Source organism: Haliotis rufescens, unplaced genomic scaffold (assembly GCF_023055435.1).
Source record: "Haliotis rufescens isolate VD_foot unplaced genomic scaffold, xgHalRufe1.0.p SCAF_14, whole genome shotgun sequence".
Lineage (NCBI taxonomy): Eukaryota > Metazoa > Mollusca > Gastropoda > Lepetellida > Haliotidae > Haliotis > Haliotis rufescens.
This window is the reverse complement of record NW_025963824.1, coordinates 33,873,106-33,894,219: the sequence shown is the minus strand read 5'-3', so window position 1 is coordinate 33,894,219 and position 21,114 is coordinate 33,873,106. Positions and strand designations below refer to the sequence as shown.

Below are 21,114 nucleotides of genomic sequence, written 5' to 3'. Positions count from 1 at the left end.
GGCCTGATGTTTCAAGACACTAATGTACATATCTGGTTGAAGGCGTGATGTTCCAAGACACTAATGTACATATCTGGTTGAAGGCGTGATGTTCCAAGACACTAATGTACATATCTGGTTGAAGGCGTCATGTTCCAAGACACTAGTGTACATATCTGGTTGAAGGCGTGATGTTCCAAGACACTAATGTACATATCTGGTAGAAGGCGTGATGTTCCAAGACACTAATGTACATATCTGGTTGAAGGCGTGATGTTCCAAGACACTAATGTACATATCTGGTAGAAGGCGTGATGTTCCAAGACACTAATGTACATATCTGGTTGAAGGCGTGATGTTCCAAGACACTAATGTACATATCTGGTTGAAGGCGTGATGTTCCAAGACACTAATGTACATATCTAGTTGAAGGCGTGATGTTCCAAGACACTAATGTACATATCTGGTTGAAGGCGTGATGTTCCAAGACACTAATGTACATATCTGGTTGAAGGCGTGATGTTTCAAGACACTAATGTACATATCTGGTTGAAGGCGTGATGTTCCAAGACACTAATGTACATATCTGGCTGAAGGCGTGATGTTCCAAGACACTAATGTACATATCTGGTTGAAGGCGTGATGTTCCAAGACACTAATGTACATATCTAGTTGAAGGCGTGATGTTCCAAGACACTAATGTACATATCTGGTTGAAGGCGTGATGTTCCAAGACACTAATGTACATATCTGGTTGAAGGCGTGATGTTCCAAGACACTAATGTACATATCTGGTTGAAGGCCTGATGTTCCAAGACACTAATGTACATATCTGGTTGAAGGCGTGATGTTCCAAGACACTAATGTACATATCTGGTTGAAGGCGTGATGTTCCGAGACACTAATGTACATATCTGGTTGAAGGCGTGATGTTCCAAGACACTAATGTACATATCTGGTTGAAGGCGTGATGTTCCAAGACACTAATGTACATATCTGGTTGAAGGCGTGATGTTCCAAGACACTAATGTACATATCTGGTTGAAGGCGTGATGTTCCAAGACACTAATGTACATATCTGGTTGAAGGCGTCATGTTCCAAGACACTAATGTACATATCTGGTTGAAGGCCTGATGTTCCAAGACACTAATGTACATATCTGGTTGAAGGCGTGATGTTCCAAGACACTAATGTACATATCTGGCTGAAGGCGTGATGTTCCAAGACACTAATGTACATATCTGGTTGAAGGCGTGATGTTCCAAGACACTAATGTACATATAGTTGAGAAAGGGAATGGAATGCACTAAGAAAGTTGCCAAACTGTGTTCAAGATTAAACAGCCGTTATAATATTTTAGCCACACATATTAATCTCGATTGATTCAATAAATGACATAGAATTATATAGTAACTACACACAATACCACTAATTGATTTCTGAATGTCAAAATGCTTTCATTGTAAAAGTGCTTTCGTTTTGATGTATTAAACAGTATTCATTATTTGTTTTTGTACCCTGCATTATGTAAATTATCATTCCACAAATGCCGTGTGATTCACATACGTACTTAGTCTTATTTAATAGTATTGGAAATATATAAAAAATCACGGTGAATGCATGTTTTTTGTGTGTTTACTTACATGTTTTATTTCGCAATCTGAGTGAGTGAGTGAGTATGGTTTTACGCCTTTTTTAGCAATATTCCAGCAATATCACGGCGGGGGACACCAGAAATGGGCTTCACACATTGTACCCATGTCGGGAATCGAACCCGGGTCTTCGACGTGACGAGCGAACGCTTTAACCACTAGGCTACCCGACCGCCCCCTTTCGCTATCTTAAGCATATATGTTCCCTCCATGCTCTTGTGTACCGAGGTCAACTATAGTTTAAAAGTATGAAAAAGCATGACATAATTACTGAAAACCATTTTTATCATCTATTTTGCTAGTTTTATCACGTATGTCTTGAAACGCACCTGTACATACAAAGGTGTAAATACGTCTTCAATGTCGGCTTTATGAAACTAATTTCATATTGTAATATATGAATGTTTCTCCGTTAAAATATATTTTGCATTTGGGCATAATGTAATGAAATATAAAATAAAACAAACAATTGTTTTTCCCGAGTATAGATCGAACACGCCACCTTCGTACCTGAAGCCAAGTGCGAGTACTCGTGGGCTACAGACGCGACGATAAATCCCGATGCTTTTAAGAACGTCTTTGTCAAGAACTGTACACAAGTTACAGATATTTTACGTCTGTTTCCTGAGGTTCATGGAAAGTATGTTGGGAAAAACATGCACACGTACAGTAATTGTTGGTAAAACACAGGATCCCGGATACTCTTGACCCATTCTGACCACCGGGTACCCATATATGGATACGGGGCCACCAGCAGATATTCTGAGGGAAGACGGGACTGGCATTACGGAAACACTAGAGCCTACCTTTACGTGGGCTGAATTGTAGTTGAGAATTTGGCATTTTTATTCATATTTACTGCATAATTTTGTACAATCCACTTTGCAGAGCTGATCCATCCGTCCGGTTGCTATTTAGTCAGAGCATTAGTTAGTTAGATCATTCTTTAAAATTAGTTATGTCATTAGTTAGTTAGATCATTAGTTAATATTAGTTATGTCATAAGCTAGTTAAATCATTAGTTAATATTAGTTATGTCAGTAGTTAGTTAGATTATTAGTTATATTAGTTATGCCATTAGTTAGTTAGATTATTAGTTAATGTTAGTTATGTCATTAGTTAGTTAGATCATAAGGGGGCACGGGTGGCCCAGTCGTCTAAGGCGCCGCGATTCGCTGTGCAGAGTTGGGTCCCTTGGACACGCCAGAAACCTATGATTGCTGGTTCGATTCCCGGTTCGCCCCAAATATGTTTCTAGGTTTGTCAGCACCATACCCGTGCTCGTGGGTTTCACCGAAGTGGTAAACGTCTTAGACCTGCATCACTTCGGGCTTTCCTCCCACATTAAGCTGACACGCCGCGATATAACTGGAATACTGTTAAAAGCGGCATTAAACCAAACTCACTCACTCACTCACAAGTAAGATCATTAGTTAATGTTAGTTATGTCCTTAGTTAGTTATGTCATTATTTAGTTAGATCAGTAGTTAATATTAGTAAAGTCATAAGTTAGTTATGTCGTTAGTTAGTTATGCCATAAGTTAGTTAGATTATAAGTTAATGTTAGTGATGTCTTTAGTTGTCATTAGTTGCTTATTTCATTATTTAGTAGATCAGTAGTTAATATTAGTTGTGCCATAAGTTAGTATTGTAGCTAGTTAATGTTATTAGTTTAATACCTATGCTATCAGTACCTTTTATTTTAGTTATGTCATATATATATATATCTGTGTATGTGTGAAAGACGTATGCTTGTATGAGTGAGTGAGTGAGTGAGTGAGTGAGTGAGAGGATGTGTGAGAGAGTTAGTGAGTGAGTGAGTGAGTGAGTGAGCTGGTGAGTGGGCTGTAGAGTGAGTGAGTGCGCTGGTGAGTGATTGGGTGATTGATTGAGTGAGTGAGTGAGTGAGTGAGTTAGTGAGTGAGTGAGTGAGAGGATGAGTGAGAGAGTGAGTGAGTGAGTGAGTGAGTGAGTGTGTGAGTGAGTGAGCTGGTGAGTGGGCTGGTGAGTGAGTGAGTGAGTGAGTGAGTGAGTGAGTGAGTGAGCTGGTGAGTGAATGAGTGAGTGAGTGAGTGAGCTGGTGAGTGAGTGAGTGAGTGAGTGAGTGAGTGAGTGAGTGAGTGAGTAAGTGAGTGAGTGAGTGAGTGAGTGAGTGAGTGAGTGAGTGCGTGCGTGCGTGAGTGAGTGAGTGTGTGAGTGAGTGAGTGGACGTGTAGGGGCTGCCGGTCAGTCGTAGAATCTGGACGAGATAAACAACAGGCTGATGCAGCTTCCGTGTACGTCAGTGTCCAGAGTCTCGTCGATATCCGTAGGTGTCGAGGAAACTACGTCTAAAGCATAAACCTAACTGCGCATGTGCATGTTCCTACCAGTGCACTCAGAACGATGCGGATGCTGCAGAAAGCTGTGTGAACGTCTCCAGGAATTGTTACGGTCGCCGCCTGACCAGCACAGGACACTGAAAACTGTCATCGCCTTTCCCATCGGCGTTGTCGTGGCTTTTGGTAAGTAATGATTCTCCTTGTAGGTAATGACCCTAACCCTCACCCTGACTGACTCAACAGGTAGGAGTCATGTCTCGCCTGTTAAATAATGACTCACTGTCAATAAGTAATGTATCGCCTGTTAAATAATGATTCACTGTCAATAAGTAATGTCCCGCCTGGTGAATAATGACTCACTGTCAATAAGTAATGTCTCGCCTGTTAAATAATGATTCACTGTCAATTAGTAATGTCTCGCATGTTAAATAATGACTCACTGTCAATAAGTAATGTCCCGCCTGGTGAATAATGATTCACTGTCAATTAGTAATGTCTCGCCTGGTACATAATGACTCGCTGAAATGCTCTCGTGGTAAATACAAAGATGAAATGACCAGTGGTTTGTCGGCATCCATCTAGGCACCCCCGTGGTACCCTCCTCAATGTGACTTGTCAAACATACGAGCTGAAGAGATGAATGAGTAAAGATTATAAAAAATTATATTTGGCCTAAATAACATTAGCTGAGGATCGAGCTCGATGAGTGCAAGCTTGTGTTATTCTCGCCGACCGTTTGAACTTACCATAACGGCATTACGTTCACCCGCTTATCTGAAATGTCTTCATCGCTATTGCGAGCGAACCGTTTCACTGTCATTTTGACAGCAAGCGGACGACGTGAACACGTTCAGAGTTATCGTATTTGCATTACAATTAGCAATCCTCGGTAATGTTCGCTAAACTCCGTTTGATAGGGCTCAGTTTCAAGATAACACTATAGAGGCTCGGCAATTCTCGGCGGAGTAACGGCACAATGTACTTTCCCTGTCATTCGGCAACATGCCTTCGGTTCCAAATTCAAAGTTAGCGCGGTAATATCTCCAGATAACCTAGCTCCACAATACAAATACACAATGTTTATCTCCTCCCTACCGTTACTAAATGTGTTGAGTGGGTTGTCGATCAGAATTTACGGAATCACCGACAACAGCCTGTAAACAAAACATGGCGCTCTTTATCCACAAGCAGTTTGTTTACACTGTAATACTTCACACGAACATATGACAGGCACTAAGCATGTAGGTGGGCATCACTACATAAAACGAGACAAGCCTTGCAAAGCCTTACAAAGCGCATCACTTTTATGATGTCATATATTTTCCAAGTTCTCTGTTGTCCTCAAAACTTGAAATATATTCTCTTTCCCGATTTCTTTCGTGTTTTCTGCACGAAATGAATTGCCACACATTATTTGAATGTTGTACTAACGGCAACTTTGCATTTTGTAGCCTATAATTGTACATTAAAATATTTAAATATGCCTACCGACAATGACTGTTAAAGATGTACTATTCTAAAAATATTAGCGGCCGTCAAATCGGCTTTTTCAATCACAGGAGGCTTATTATGATCTTGATACCTCTGATTTTCCAAATTCATGGTAGTATGAAATTTATCATCCAAAACTGGCTCCCACAGGGGGTATCGCTTGGATGAGATCAAGCGATATCTACATCTTATTACTTGCCCGTGAAGAGATCACCTGTTTAATCAACATACAGCTGTATTACACATTGTGTAATACCAAAGCGCGTGCTCATGTACTGCGGGAACCTGTTCCACTAAAAAACATTGAAAGCTCTCAACATCTCTTGGCTTATTCAACGATATGCGTGAGGAGATGATAGACCACTGAGAGGAGCTTATGCACACTCAATGACCCCAGCAACAAACATAGATATCGCTGCAATGAAATTGCATCACATGTACAATGCTTTGCAGACCATTGTGATGTCATTGGTTACTATGACGTCACAATCAAATGACATCACTAATGGCTCTGCTACTGAAGCTGTTTGCAGTACTTTTTACACTGACACTGCTTATTACTGTCTAAAAACTGAAAAAGTTGGAAGAATGTTGGATGGTAAATATAATCTCACCCTTGTGTCTTTTAATATCAAATACATCTACACTCGTTGATAAAAGTGGAAAATCCTCGGCAAGCCTCGGTGTTTTCCACTTTTATCAACTTGTGTTTAAATGTTTGATATCAAAAGACACTCGGGTGAGATTCTCTATATAATAACCACAGGTGTATAAAAAACAGTTTATAATAAGCGTATGTGCACTCGGGCAAATATCACTTCAAGCGCACCAGTGTATTGTTTTCGTCATCCGCACGGCATTGCTGACGCCATTTGAGTTTTATTGTGACGAAAGGTCAGAATGACGTCACTATAGAAACGACGTCATAGCTCATTCGGCAATTGTGGTTTCCTAAGACGGCGATCGTGATTCGTGGATTTTCTAAAGGGGAGCTCAAAGGGATTAAGAAACAATGGGTAATAAAGAGATTATAACACTCTCATGTGTGTCTTATCGATTTTACAAAACTCGTGTAAGAATTCATGTATACTCTTCAAAAATTGAAACGCAAAGGCGTTAGGTAGGAGAATATATTTATGCGAGGAACCGTACAAGGTCCTGAGCCTAAATGTTGTGAAGAGAACACTTGGTGTTTGTCGTCATCTCAGTTATCGGTACATAAGAAAAGTCAAAGGCGAAGGTCAGCTACCATCAATAACGCGTATGTCCCCCGTTGGAATCGACAGCGGTCTGACATCTTCTACCCATGGAAGAGACGAGCATGCGAATCACGTCCTGGGGAATGGTAGCCCACTCGGCAAAAGCCAACTGCTGCCACGTCTGGGGTTGTGGTTGACGTCGGCGTAGCCGTCTGTTCAATTCATCTCGCAGGTGCTCTATCGGGTTCAAATCCGGGTATCTGGCGGGGCAGGGGAACACGTCAACGTTGTTGTTTTGTAGACAGGCTCTTGTGATCCCTGCTGTATGCAGTCGAGCGTTGTCCTGCTGGAATACACCGTTGCCGTTGGGTGCAATTTGGAGGACGTGTCGTCGCTGAACCAGACATCTCTCCATCGCAGTTGAGGCCATACCCTGTTGTTGACAATGTTGTCAACTCAATATTCGGCGTCGAACAGGACGTCTTGCTCGTAGACCTGCTGCTCTTAAACGTCAGATATTCTTTGCAGTACAGGCATTTGGGATGAGGTGGCTGCGGTCGTCCTTTCACGTAGGTGGCGCAGTTGAATGTAACGATCTTGGGCGGCCGTGGTTACTATTGGTCGTCCCGACCTTGGCCGATCATGTGTTGAAACCGATCCCATAGCCTTGGTGCTGGGCGCTACATTGAAAACCCCGGCTACAGCTGATCGGGATTCCCCTATCTGCAAGCGGCATATGACGTTGTTTCTTTGCACGTCTGTAAATCTTGGCATGTTATTGAACTGTCACTATTCGATTGACGCAGATGCCAGGCAATCAAAAACCCTGTACTTTAATGCCGTTCAAAGTTCTGCTGCACGTGCAGTACGTTCAGCTCCATGGCTCTTTTGTTAATGCACTGGGTGCGTTTTGTCGAATCGTCCGTGTTTCCCGACTAATGGTTGGCATCCTTTTGATGTGGGAATGTTTTCACTGATACTATGATACATTAAACCTCTTCATTTTGCATCTCTTGGTCTGCTAATCTTGTTTTTATGACCCAAAATATCCGTACTGCGTTTCCTTGAAGAGTATACACGGAATAACCCTCGCACTCCGTTTGGTAAAATCAGCATAAATGTTATGTGTCTGGTCTTTTGAGTTTGATCTTTTATAGACAAGGAGGACATTAACATCTAGAGGAAAACACGTAGTTAGTCGGTGAGAGGAGTAATCTCTCTCTCTCTCCCTCTCTCTCTCTCTCCCTCTCCCTCTCTCTCTATCTCTCTCTCCCTCTCTCTCTCTCCTCTCTCTCTCCCTCTCTCCCTCTCTCTCTCCCTCTCCCTCTATCTCTCTCTCTCTAACTCTCCCTCTCCCTCTCTCCCTCTCCCTCTCTCTCCTCTCTCTCTCCCTCTCCCTCTCTCTTTCTCTCTCCTCTCTTTCTCCCTCTCCTTCTCTTACTCTCTCTCTCCTCTCTCTCCTCTCTCTCCCCCTCTCTCTCTATCTCTCCCTCTCTCACTCTCCCTCCCTCTCACTCTCTCTCTCACTCTGTCTCTCCTCTCTCTCTCCCTCTCTCCCTCTCTCTCTCCCCCTCTCTCTCTATCTCTCCCTCTCTCTCTCCCTCCCTCTCTCTCTTTCTCATTCTCTTTCTCCCTCTCTCTCTCCTCCTCTCTCTCTCCCTCTCTCTCTCTCTCTCTCCCTCCCTCTCTCTATCTCTCCCTCTCTCTCTCTCTCCCTCTCTCTCTCTCACCATTGTACCATTGTACCTTTCAGCCCTCCACTATACTGTAATTGATTCCATCAAGTTGCCCCTGGCAACGTGCCAGGTTGTAGGCGGGGTTCTTGGCGTGGCCGTTGCCCTGGGGTTTGGCCTCAGTACATCCGTGCGGTGCATCGTGCTACTCGTGGTGCCCACCTTCTTCGGCAAGAGCGGCCGCTCCCACATCGCTACGTTTGCCGTTGTGTATCTGATTGCAGGTGAGACCATTCAGGACATCCTCGGCCCTGCAGGGTACTCTATATACAATCTATGATGATCTATCGTTCCTGTCTCTAACAGTACAGGATTTCTCGCTCGTTAGAGTAATTTGTTTGATCGCAGACTAGGTCCCAAGTCCTTTTCCCAGTGTGTCACATTCGCCAACGGAAATGAGGATCAGATGAACACAATGGTTGGCCTGCCTGATTGTGTGTAATGACGTCACGGGTTTTGTTAAAAAGCGCCCACGTATAGCTGAAGTATTAATGGATGGTTTATGACAAGTTAATGTATCATTAAGGCTTTATACAACCGGGATCTGGAATGTCACGTTCTGCAGCAAAATCCAGAGGTGCCCAACCTCACAAACAGATGTGAAACCGCACCCTGCCTTACCCTCGCCAGTAGATGGGGAACGGCACCCCTCCCCAACCCTTGCTAGGAGATCCCCCAACCCCCTCCACCACCCCTTCTAAAGTAGCAAGCAGTTCATCACACATTCAAAGACAGGATCCGCAAAGCTTAGAATTTGCCGAAGATCTTTTGCCTATATGCTGTGCAGATACAGATTCGTATTTATATACTTGGTTGTAAACACGTTTTTGTTGATGTGCTGATGTTTGATGGGCGTCGACGACATTGTGTTTCAGGGCCTGTCCACAACATTCTGAGCAACGCCGGTGAGATGACCAACTCCTTGACCTGCGTCACTGAACTACTGGCCAACCACACCGCTCAGAAATGGTTGTTCCGGATGAAACCAGTACAAGACGCCATGGCGCAGATACAGGTGAGAACAGGACGCCACGGTTCAGATACAGGTGAGTACAGGACGCCATGGCGCAGATACAGGTAAGTGCAGGACGCCATGGTTCAGATACAGGTGAGAACAGGACGCTATGGTTCAGATACAGGTGAGAACAGGACGCTATGGTTCAGATACAGGTTAGAACAGGACGCTATGGTTCAGATACAGGTGAGAACAGGACGCCATGGTTCAGATACATGTGAGTACAGGACGCTATTGTTCAGATACAGGTTAGAACAGGACGCCATGGTTCAGAAATAGGTGAGAACAGGACGCCATGGTTCAGTTACACGTGGGAACAGGATGCCGTGGTTCAGATACAGGTGAGTACAGGACGCCATGGTTCAGATACAGGTGAGTACAGGACGCTATGGTTCAGATTCAGGTTAGAACAGGACGCTATGGTTCAGATACGGGTGAGAACAGGACGCCATGGTTCAGATACATGTGAGTACAGGACGCTATGGTTCAGATACAGGTTAGAACAGGACGCTATGGTTCAGATACGGGTGAGTACAGGACGCCATGGTTCAGATACAGGTGAGAACTCCTATGATAGACTCAGTTTAGAGAGGTACAGCCACTTGCCTGGGGCAGACAACACAGGTTAGACTTTCTTGATGAACCAAGTACAACAGTCTTGACATGTGGTTCATTAGTTCATCACCATCACATCTACTGATTCTATTGACAAAATTTCAATACTTATCATTTATGATATTAAAAATATATATGAATACTCATCACTGTTTCTAATACTAGCACTGAATACTTATCATTGACTTTGTTATTTCGTGTCAAGAAAGAGGGGTTCCTGATAAAGAAGATCGGAAAGGTTGTGAACAAGGCGTTTGAACCAATCAGGAGAGAGGTAATGCTTGGCATCACTAGCTTCACTCGAGGAGTAGAGGTCGAGGAGGCCTCAATCCAAATTCTATTTCTCAGAAACCTCAGAAGCATAAGCTCTGAATGGGTGATCTCGGGAAGACTGTGGAAGAACCGGGAAGACCCGGGTGGAATAGGTCTTCAGCAACCCATGCTTGCCGTAAGAGGCGACTATGCTTGTCGTAAGAGGCGACTAACGGCATCGGGTGGTCAGTTCGCTGATTTGGATGATGCATGTCATCGTATCCCAATTGCGAGGATCGATGCTCATGATATCAATCACTGGATTGTCTGGTCCAGACTCGATTATTTACAGACCGCCGTCATATAGCTGGAATATTGCTGAGTGCGGCGTTAAACAACAAGCAACCAACCATTGTGGCCATAAGCTTTCTCTTTGTTTCCGCTTGTCCGATAAAACATAAGTAGTGTGACATTGGTCCATTTAGATGTAGTGAGTGAGTGAGTATGGTTTTACGCCGCTTTTAGCAATATTCCAGCAATATCACGGCGGGGGACACCATAAATGGGCTTCACGCATTGTACCCATGTCGGGAATTGAACCCGGGTCTTCGGCGTGACGAGCGAACGCTTTAACCACTAGGCTACCCGACCGCCCCCCATTCAGATGTAACCTGAATGATACGAGTGGTCTCGGATGCTATGAAACCCCATGCTCATAACAGCGTGTCGCTCAGAGGTCTCTCGACGCTCGTCTTGTAATGTCAGCGTCTCTCCCGTAGATGGAAAACAGTGGGTTTGTGGAGAAGATGAAGAAACGCGCCCGTGACATCGACAGAAAGAGAGGTCATAAGGACAGGGCATCCGCCATAGAGCAGCGGCACAAACTGAAGCCGGGCGCGGGGAAGGACAAGGCTGTGGAAAACACCTGGGAGAAGAAGCTGGACTACCGCTGTGAGGGTGAGCCCAGGCATGCTGTCCTTACCAATCTTAGTAGGTTCTTTCCCTAGACTAATTTGAATGATTATGAAACAACAATTATGATACCTGAAATAGTATTTGTATAATCATTATTATCATCATCGTCAACCCGTGAAGATCCGGCTTATAATCATCTTCCCGAGGCAAGAGAGTGAACTGACTTTAAAAGTCCAGTTTCCACCCTTGCCGAACTAGGCTGGAATTACTGGGCTCGATCGTAGCGCCACCAGTGTCTATTACCAGTTATGTCCCTTCTAAGCCTCTCCTATGGACCAATCAGATTCCACCTCTCGTATCACTTGCGTTTGCTTCACACAAAATGGTGGCGCCGAGTCAGGATGATCTGATCGATAATCAAGATCTATAGTGTGATAAAACGGGTCTTACACCGCGAAATGCACCAAATCACGTGAGCACCTTGATTAAAAACATGAAAGGATTTGGAAAATATCTGCTGACAACGAGTTGGCTGTGCACATGCTTTCAAATTCTGCAATCGACCGAAATCTGCACGACAGTTTACGAACCGGATTTCTATTTCGGTGCGCGATTTTGATTGTACTATGCATAGACTCGTTAGTCCAGCTAAAATTTAACTCCACAATACCAACCTTGTTCGGCAAGGGGGGAAACTGGACTTTTATAGTCAGTTAACTCTCTTACCTCGGGAAGATGGCTTATAATAGGTCTCCAGCAACCCATGCTTGCCGTAAAAGGCGACTATGCTTGTCAGGTTCGCTGACTTGGTTGATGCATGTCATCGTATCCCAAATGCGTGGATCGATGCTCGTGATCAGAATCACTGGATTGTCTGGTCCAGACTCGATAGTTTACAGACCGCCGTCATATAGCTGGAATGTTGCTTTACGGCATTAAATAACAAACAAACAAAAACAAAATCATCAAATTCATTAAAGTCTATTGTCACACAGATGTCTTCACACAAGGCGTGGAGAACTGCCGCAACTGGTTCCGGGACTTGGAGAAGCGCTGTATGAAGGCCCTATGGCTGTTAGGCTACATCATGTGCCTTCCGCTCAAACTGACTGTCATCTGTGAAATCGTGAGAGGTGAGGCAGCTGATATACTGTGATTTAACACCATTCCATTGGCAGTTGGTCTCGTTCCTTAAAGTGATCTCACTACTACAACTGTCGTGAGAATATGTTGGGGACCGATCAATTAATATTATGGGAATGTATCGGGGGTGGGTGGAGATGTGTATATGCAGAGGAGTAGGGGATATCCATTTGGTGGGGGATACCATGCCGCAGTTTAACATGGATACCCCCTACACACACAGTAAACAGACTTAGAGGTGACCAGTCCTTGTTTTGTCCTCTTTGTGCCGAACGCCAGGCAGGGTAGCAACAAGTACCATCTAATATATATATATGTAGAAAAAGTACAGTTAAGTTCTCTGGCACATTATAATTTAGTCATAATTAAATTATAAGTGGAGAACGATTAAACACAGTTTTAATTGGCCACTCTTACTCCTCTTAGTTAATTATGACAAAATATATATATATATACTGAACTGCAAAAGAAACGTCACTATGGATAGATATATGAGAAACCGTATTTGTCCAAACACTGTAAACATACCTATGGACATATTACAAAAATGAAACTTGGCAAAATTGATCATCAAGGTTGAAATTAAAGTGTCAAATGTTCTTAAAGTGAAACACAACACTAGTCTCTAGGAAAGCCTGACGTCATTCAGCCGTCTTTGAATCTCGTCACACAGGTGCTCAATGGGATTTAAATCAGGACTGAGGGCAGGTCACTGCATGGCTCTGATGCCTTTCTGCTGGAGGAAGTCTCTTGTTGCTCTCGCAGTGTGGGCACGTGCGTTATTGGCACGGGCGACGTGCCAAATGAGGTATGTCGTGTGGTCTCAAGACTTGATCAATGTACTTGCCTCTCCCTGGACCGATGTTCTGGAAGATCACATGGCCTGCCCTCTATGCAAGACCAAATCCACCACACACCATGATGCTCGGATCACCCCACGAGTCTCTCTAAAGAAACACATGCATCCGAATAATGTTCCCCACGGCGGCTCTCTCTCTGCCATCTGTTGTTGAGATACAGTAACGGCTCTCGTCTGAGAAGAGGACTCTTCTCCACTGCTGGTGGCGCCAATGCTGGTGCTGTGTTGCCCACTGAAGACGGTCCCGGCGATGACGTGGTATCAGAATTGGTCCTCGGTGTGGCCTGTGACAGTGGAGGTGTCTGCTCGTCAATCGTCGACGCACAGTGTCCGCACTAATGTGTCGCTGGTGTGTCCCCATGGTCTGTTGAGCAGTTTCCGCAATAGTAACAACGCGATCTTGAAGATCTGACGATCCTGACGATCCTGACGTCGGGTAGTGACCCTTGGTCTTCCACTACGTGGTCGGTCATCTGTAGTGTTGGTGGTCTGGCACCGTTGCGTTGTAAATGGTCCTTGCGTGGACTTGAAATGCACTGGCTACTTGCCGGGCGGTTTGTCCAGCTCGCAATCGTCCAAGGGCTTGGTGTCGCTGATTTCTTATCAATCCTGGCATGTGGTAGCAATTCAATAACGAATGAATGTTATCCCATCTGGGTGGATTTTTAAAGGGCAAAAAATGGGGGAACGCATGTGCATTTCAATTTGCACCGAACTCACGTGCATCGGTTTACCATGGCCGTTGCTGTGATGTGTTTGGGCGATCGGTTTTATTGTCATCTGCTTTGTTCTTTTATCATCAAATTTATTTTTTTCCGGACGAGGTAATGTTAAATTTTAGAAACTTTGACAAAAATTACCCATATATTTAAATGACAACTTTTTATGCAATGTTACTTAGGGTGACGTTTCCTTTGCGGTTCAGTATATATATATACCGGGCCCTCTGATCTAAACGTCTCTCATCACTGACCATGCAATGACCCTCTGGTCTAAACGTCTCTCATCAGTGACCATGCAATGTCCCTCTGATCGCAACGTCTCGCATCAGTGACCATGCAATGTCCCTCTGATCTTAGCGTCTCTCATCAGTGACCATGCAATGACCCTCTGGTCTAAACGTCTCGCATCAGTGACCATGCAATGTTCCTCAGATCTCAACGTCTCTCATCAGTGACCATGCAATGTTCCTCAGATCTCAACGTCTCTCATCACTGACCATGCAATGTCCCTCTGATCTCAACGTCTCGCATCAGTGACCATGCAATGTTCCTCAGATCTCAACGTCTCTCATCAGTGACCATGCAATGTTCCTCAGATCTCAACGTCTCTCATCACTGACCATGCAATGTCCCTCTGATCTCAACGTCTCGCATCAGTGACCATGCAATGTTCCTCAGATCTCAACGTCTCTAATCAGTGACCATGCAATGACCCTCTGGTCTAAACGTCTCTCATCAGTGACCATGCAATGACCCTCTGGTCTAAACGTCTCTCATCAGTGACCACGCAATGACCCTCTGGTCTAAACGTCTCTAATCAGTGACCATGCAATGGCCCTCTGGTCTAAACGTCTCTCATCAGTGACCATGCAATGTCCCTCTGATCTAAACGTCTCTCATCAGTGACCATGCAATGTTCCTCAGATCTCAACGTCTCTCATCAATGACCATGCAATGTCCCTCTGATCTCAACGTCTCGCATCAGTGACCATGCAATGTTCCTCAGATCTCAACGTCTCTCATCAGTGACCATGCGATGTCTCTCTGGTCTAAACGTCTCTCATCAGTGACCATGCAATGTTCCTCAGATCTCAACATCTCGCATCACTGACCATGCAATGTTCCTCAGATCTCAACGTCTCGCATCACTGACTATGCAATGTCCCTCTGATCTCAGCGTCTCGCATCACTGACCATGCAATGTCCCTCTGGTCTCAACGTCTCGCATCACTGACCATGCAATGTCCCTCTGGTCTCAACGTCTCGCATCACTGACCATGCAATGTCCCTCTGGTCTCAACGTCTCGCATCACTGACCATGCAATGTCCTTCTGATCTAAACGTATCTCATCATTGACCGTGCATACATGTTGTGTCGCGTATGCGAACCTATGATCGTGGGTTCGAAACTTATTATGTTTCTAGGTTTCTCGGCAGCACCATGCCCTTGCTCGTGGGTTTCACCAAAGTGGTAAACGTCTAAGACCTGCGTCACTCCGGGCTTTCCTTCAACGAGTGACATTTAACCAAACTCACTCACTCACTCACAAACCCAAATACACATCCGCTCATTAACTCACTCATTTTCCACGCAGTGATGCCAGGAGCCATCGGCCTCGACTGCAACTCCATGGAGGTCGTCAATCCGGGGGTTGGCGAAACGTACACAGCGTCACGTGACATGATCGACAACATGGACGAGGGATTCAGCGTCAACATGCAATATAAGGTTGGAATGGCGATAAAAACCGACGATCGGGCCCAGAATTTCCAAATTCAAAATTCGGAATAGGGATAATCACTTTTGATTTAACTGGATTGTTTGACCTTTAGTTTCATTCAAGGTGGGCACAGTTGCCTCTAAAACCCTTTTGGGGTCAGTGTTCCGAATGTAAGGGCCCACTATTCCTGACAGATATATTCAGATAATTATGTGTTCATATGAATAATAAGTATAATTGTTGCAGCACGTGCATGTTGTGAACTCAACGGACACATGGAAGTCAGATTGAAACTCATTTCATTTAGTAAGATCTTCATGGTGGTTCGGGTTTTAAGAAACTCCTAACAGCTTTTCTCCTCTCCTAGGTGGTGGCCGACACCGAGGCTCTAGACTACACAAGGGCGGAGGAGGCGCGTAAAGCGACAATGTACGAGTTTTCGAAGAGACGTGATGCTATGGAGTTTGTGATGACACTGTTTCAGCGTGTCCTCGCTTTCATGTTTCTCTTCATATTCTTCAGGTATGTGACGTCACACTATATCTGTTCCGTCAGCGACTTATTTCGTTTGTGGGTTTGTTGTTTAACGCCGCAATCAACAATATTTCAGCTATATGACGGCGGTCTTTAAAAATCGTGTCTGGACCAGACAATTCAGTGATTCACATCATGAGCATCGATCCACGCAATTGGGATACGATGACATACATGTCAGCTACCCTGACCACCCGATTCCGTTAGTCGCCTCTTACGACAAGCATAGTCGCATCAACCAAGCATGGGTTGCTGAAGACCTTTTCTCTACCCGGGTCCTCGCGAGGCCTAGCGAGTAATAGTCTGACACCAGCGATACCGTAACTATATTTGTCTGACCTGTGATGCCAGTAGCAGGGACAGAATGCGGTGTGTTTGTTAACTCCGCAGCAATATCACAGCTATATAGCGGATGCCTGTAAATAATCGAGCCTGGGCCAGACAATCTAGAGATTGAAGTAATGATCCACGTTGAACGATGACAATTACTGAAGCCACAGCCTGCTCCATGTTCCCGCCGTTTACTGCACACAAGGTTTGTGGGGACCAGAGTGGCAGGGGATCCCCAGGGGTTTGCTACAGATTACAACTCTTTGTAGATTGTATATGCACATAAGACAAACAACGGCCGAGAATACCTAACACATTGAATGGGGCAGTATTTATTCACATGTCAAATTCAATCTTGTGGTGTAGATATTTGGCCATTATATGGAAGCTATGATCAGTCACTACACATACCTACATCGCGAACTGCTGGGTTAAGCTGAGAATCAAACGTGATGCTGTATTAATCCTGTGCCACGACAGAGTGAGTGAGTGAGTATGGTTTTACGCCGCTTTTAGCAATATTCCAGCAATATCACGGCGGGGGACAACAGAATGGGCTTCACACATTGTACCGATTTTGGGAATCGAACCCGGGCCTTCGGCGTGACGAGCGAACGCTTTATCCACTAGGCTACCCAACCGCCCTGTACCACGACATACGTTGACAAAGGGTAAAGAATAAGACACTGAGAAACGTAGCGATGAAAAATGTAAATACACCTAGCTGTGGTCAGATCAAACATATTCAAAATTAATATGTAAATACACCCAGCTGTGGTAAGATAAAACGTATTTCAAATTAAAATTTAAATACACCCAGCTCTGGTCAGATAAACGTATTTCAAATTAAAATATAAATACACCTGGCTGTGGTCAGATAAACGTATTATAAATTAAATTTAAAAACACACCCAGCGGTGGTCAAATCAAACGTATTTCAAATTAGAATTTAAATACACCTAGCTGTGGTCAGTTCAAACGTATTCAAAATTAAAACCAAAGTACAACTACCTGTGGTCAGATCAAACGTATTTCAAATTAAAATTTAAATACACCTATCTGTGGTCAGATAAAACGTATTAAAAATTACAATTCAAATACACCTATCCTTGGTCAGATCAAACGTATTTCAAATTACAATCTAAAACACCTAGATGAGGTCAAATCAAACGTATTTCAAATTACAATTTAATACACCTAGATGTGGTCAGATCAAACGTATTTCAAATTAAATTCTACCATGAACTTGGAATTTACTCAATTCTGATTGGTCAATCAGAGTCTATTAAATCACAATAAACCCCCTCTGATTGAAACAGTTGGTTTGACGGCCGCATCACCGCGGAAGCTAACATTCATAGAATAGTACTATTTTCAGTCATTGTCGGTAGGCATATTTAAATAATTATATCTACAATTACAGGTTACAAAATGCACAGATGCAGTAACTACAATATTCAAAGGATGTGTGGCAATACATTTCGCGCAGAGAAAACGATAGAAATCTACAAAGGGAATGTATTTACGTTTTGGAGACAACAGCGAGCTTGGAATTTTTGCGTTTTCTATATACGACTGTGACATATCTTTTGAGTCACAATGAGCGATATGACGTCATAATGGTGACGTGCGATGTAGAGCGAAAGCCTTGCAAAGCTTGCTTTGTTTTCTTTAGGGATGCTCACCTCATGTTAGCTTACAAAGTTGCTGTGCTCACATGCTTTCAATGCCTGTCATATGTTCGAGTCAAGTATTACGGTGTAAACAAACTGCTTGAGTATATATAGCACCATATTTTGTTCGGTGATTCCGTAATTTAGATCGATAACCCACTCAAAACACTGAACTCAACCCATACCGCTTCACTCAAAATATTTGCTAACACCAAAGAGTTCGCGTTTTATTTAGTCATGGTAGAATGGAGATAAACATACTGTGTTTTCAATGTAGAGCCAGGATACCTGTAGATTTAACCGCGCTAAATTTAACATTTCGGTTCCAAATTCAATTAAGCGGGGTTAAATCTACAGGTAACCTAGCTCTACATTGAAAACACAGTATGTTTATCTCCTAAATGTAAAAACACCTAGCTGTGGTCAGATCAAACGTATTTCAAATTAAAATGTAAATACACCTAGCTGTGGTCAAATGAACAAATAAGATGTGAGCAAGATAAGTGCCCTCAATACACACATCGTGACACATCGTCACACTTCGTCACACATTGTGACACATCGCGACACATCGTCACACATCGCGACACATCGTAACACATCGTAACACATCGTCACACTTCGTCACACATCGTCTCTTGCGACTTGCAATCGATGATCCCTAAATATGTCAATAAGTATGAGAGATGAAAGCGATAAAGTGGAGACGGGTTGTAACAACCCATTTGTACTTCACAGATCTTACCGGTACGAGAAGAACTATCTAACAGACTTCAAGTACGACAATATATACATAACGAAGTACTTCCGACATATCGACTTCCGCCGAAAACAGCAGGTACGTGATCAGAATTAAGTAAGAACTAATTGGGTTAGAGTTAGGGTTAGGGTTAGCGACAGCTGGTATATTCTCAGTGATTGGCAACTTGTAATTCGACATGGGTTTGGGTTAGTGTTAGGGTTAGAGACAGCTAGTTAGAGTTATATGTGCTTTAAATGTAGTCCTAGTTATATGTGCTATAAATATAGTCCTAGTCATGTGTGCTCTGAATGTGGTCCTAATTATATGTGCTATAAATGTAGTCCTAGTTATATGTGCTATAAATGAAGTCCTAGTCATATGTGCTGTAAATGTAGTCCTAGTTATATGTGCTCTAAATGTAGTCCCAGTTATATGTGCTATAAATGTAGTCCTAGTTATATGTGCTGTAAATGTAGTCCTAGTTATATGTGCTATAAATGTAGTCCTAGTTATGTGTGCTTTAAATGTAGTCCTAGTTATATGTGCTGTAAATGTAGTCCTAGTTATATGAGCTCTAAATGTAGTCCTAGTTATATGTGCTATAAATGAGATCCCAGTTATATGTGCTATAAATGTAGTCCTAGTTATATGTACTAAAAACGTAGTCCTAGTTATATGTGCTATAAATGAGATCCCAGTTATATGTGCTATAAATGTAGTCCTAGTTATTTGTGCTATAAACTGTAGTCATGGTTATATGTGCTATAAATGTAGTCTCAGTTATATGTACTAAAAACGTAGTCCTAGTTATATGTGCTATAAATGTAGTCCTAGTCATATGTGCTATAAATGAAGTCCCAGTTATATGTGCTATAAATGTAGTCCTAGTTATATGTGCTATGAATGTAGTCATGGTTATATGTGCTACAAATGTAGTCTCAGTTATATATACTTAAAACGTAGTCCTAGTTATATGTGGTATAAATTAAGTCTCGGTTATATGTGCTATAAATTAAGTCTCAGTTATAGGTGCTATAAATGTAGTCCCAGTTATATGTGCTATAAATGTAGTCCTAGTTATATGTGCTTTAAATGTTATCTTAGTTATATGTACTATAAATGTAGTCTCAGTTATGTGTGCTATAAATGTAGTCCTAGTCATATGTGCTATAAATGTATTCCTAGTCATATGTGCTATAAATGTACCCTGTCATATGTGCTATAAATGTAGTCTCAGTTATATGTGCTATAAATGTAGTCATAGTTATATGTGCTATAAACGTAGTCCTAGTTATATGTGCTCTGAATGTGGTCCTAATTATATGTGCTATAAATGTATTCCTAGTCATATGTGCTCTAAATGAACTCCTAGTTATATGTGCTATAAATGAGATCCCAGTTATATGTGCAATAAATGTAGTTCTAGTTATATGTACTAAAAACGTAGTCCTAGTTATATGTGCTATAAATGAGATCCCAGTTATGTGTGCTATAAATGTAGTCCTAGTTATATGTGCTATAAATGTATTCCTAGTCATATGTGCTATAAATGTACCCCTTGTCATATGTGCTATAAATGTAGTCTCAGTTATATGTGCTATAAATGTAGTCCTATTTATATGTCCTATAAACGTAGTCCTAGTTATATGTGCTCTGAATGTAGTCCTAATTATATGTGCTATAAATGTAGTCCTAGTTATATGTGCTATAAATGTAGTCCTAGTTATATGTGCTACAAATGTAGTCCTAGTTATTTGTGCTATAAATGTGGTCTCAGTTATATGTACTAAAAACGTAGTCCTAGTTATATGTGCTATAAATGAAGTCTCAGTTATATGTGCTATAAATGTAGTCCTAGTCACATGTGCTATAAATGAAGTCCCAGTTATATGTGCTATAAATGTAGTCCTAGTTATATGTGCTATGAATGTAGTCATGGTTATATGTGCTATAAGTGTAGTCTCAGTTATATATACTAAAAACGTAGTCCTAGTTATATGTGGCATAAATTAAGTCTCGTTTATATGTGCTATAAATTAAGTCTCACTTATATGTGCTATAAATATAGTCCCATTTATATGTGCTATAAATATAGTCCTAGTTATATGTGCTTTAAATGTTATCTGAGTTATATGTACTATAAATGTAGTCTCAGTTATGTGTGCTATAAATGTAGTCCTAGTCATATGTGCTATAAATGTATTCCTAGTCATATGT

The 21,114-nt window shown here is 42.6% G+C and overlaps 1 protein-coding gene across 4 annotated transcripts in view; it reads left to right on the top strand.

Annotated features, from left to right (window-relative positions):
* The window catches only part of LOC124122554 (E3 ubiquitin-protein ligase DCST1-like), a 45,949-nt gene that overhangs the window by 3,370 nt on the left and 21,465 nt on the right, over nt 1-21,114 (top strand). For 3 of the 4 annotated variants that reach the window (XM_048395313.1, XM_048395315.1, XM_048395316.1), the window contains exons 2-10: nt 4,005-4,136; nt 8,397-8,600; nt 9,252-9,391; nt 10,212-10,280; nt 11,038-11,215; nt 12,169-12,306; nt 15,493-15,626; nt 15,986-16,140; nt 18,894-18,993. In XM_048395313.1, coding sequence (XP_048251270.1) covers nt 4,005-4,136; nt 8,397-8,600; nt 9,252-9,391; nt 10,212-10,280; nt 11,038-11,215; nt 12,169-12,306; nt 15,493-15,626; nt 15,986-16,140; nt 18,894-18,993 — 1,250 coding nt within the window. The remainder of the gene's footprint in view (nt 1-4,004; nt 4,137-8,396; nt 8,601-9,251; nt 9,392-10,211; nt 10,281-11,037; nt 11,216-12,168; nt 12,307-15,492; nt 15,627-15,985; nt 16,141-18,893; nt 18,994-21,114) is intronic. The other variant, XM_048395314.1, reaches the window with a different exon arrangement.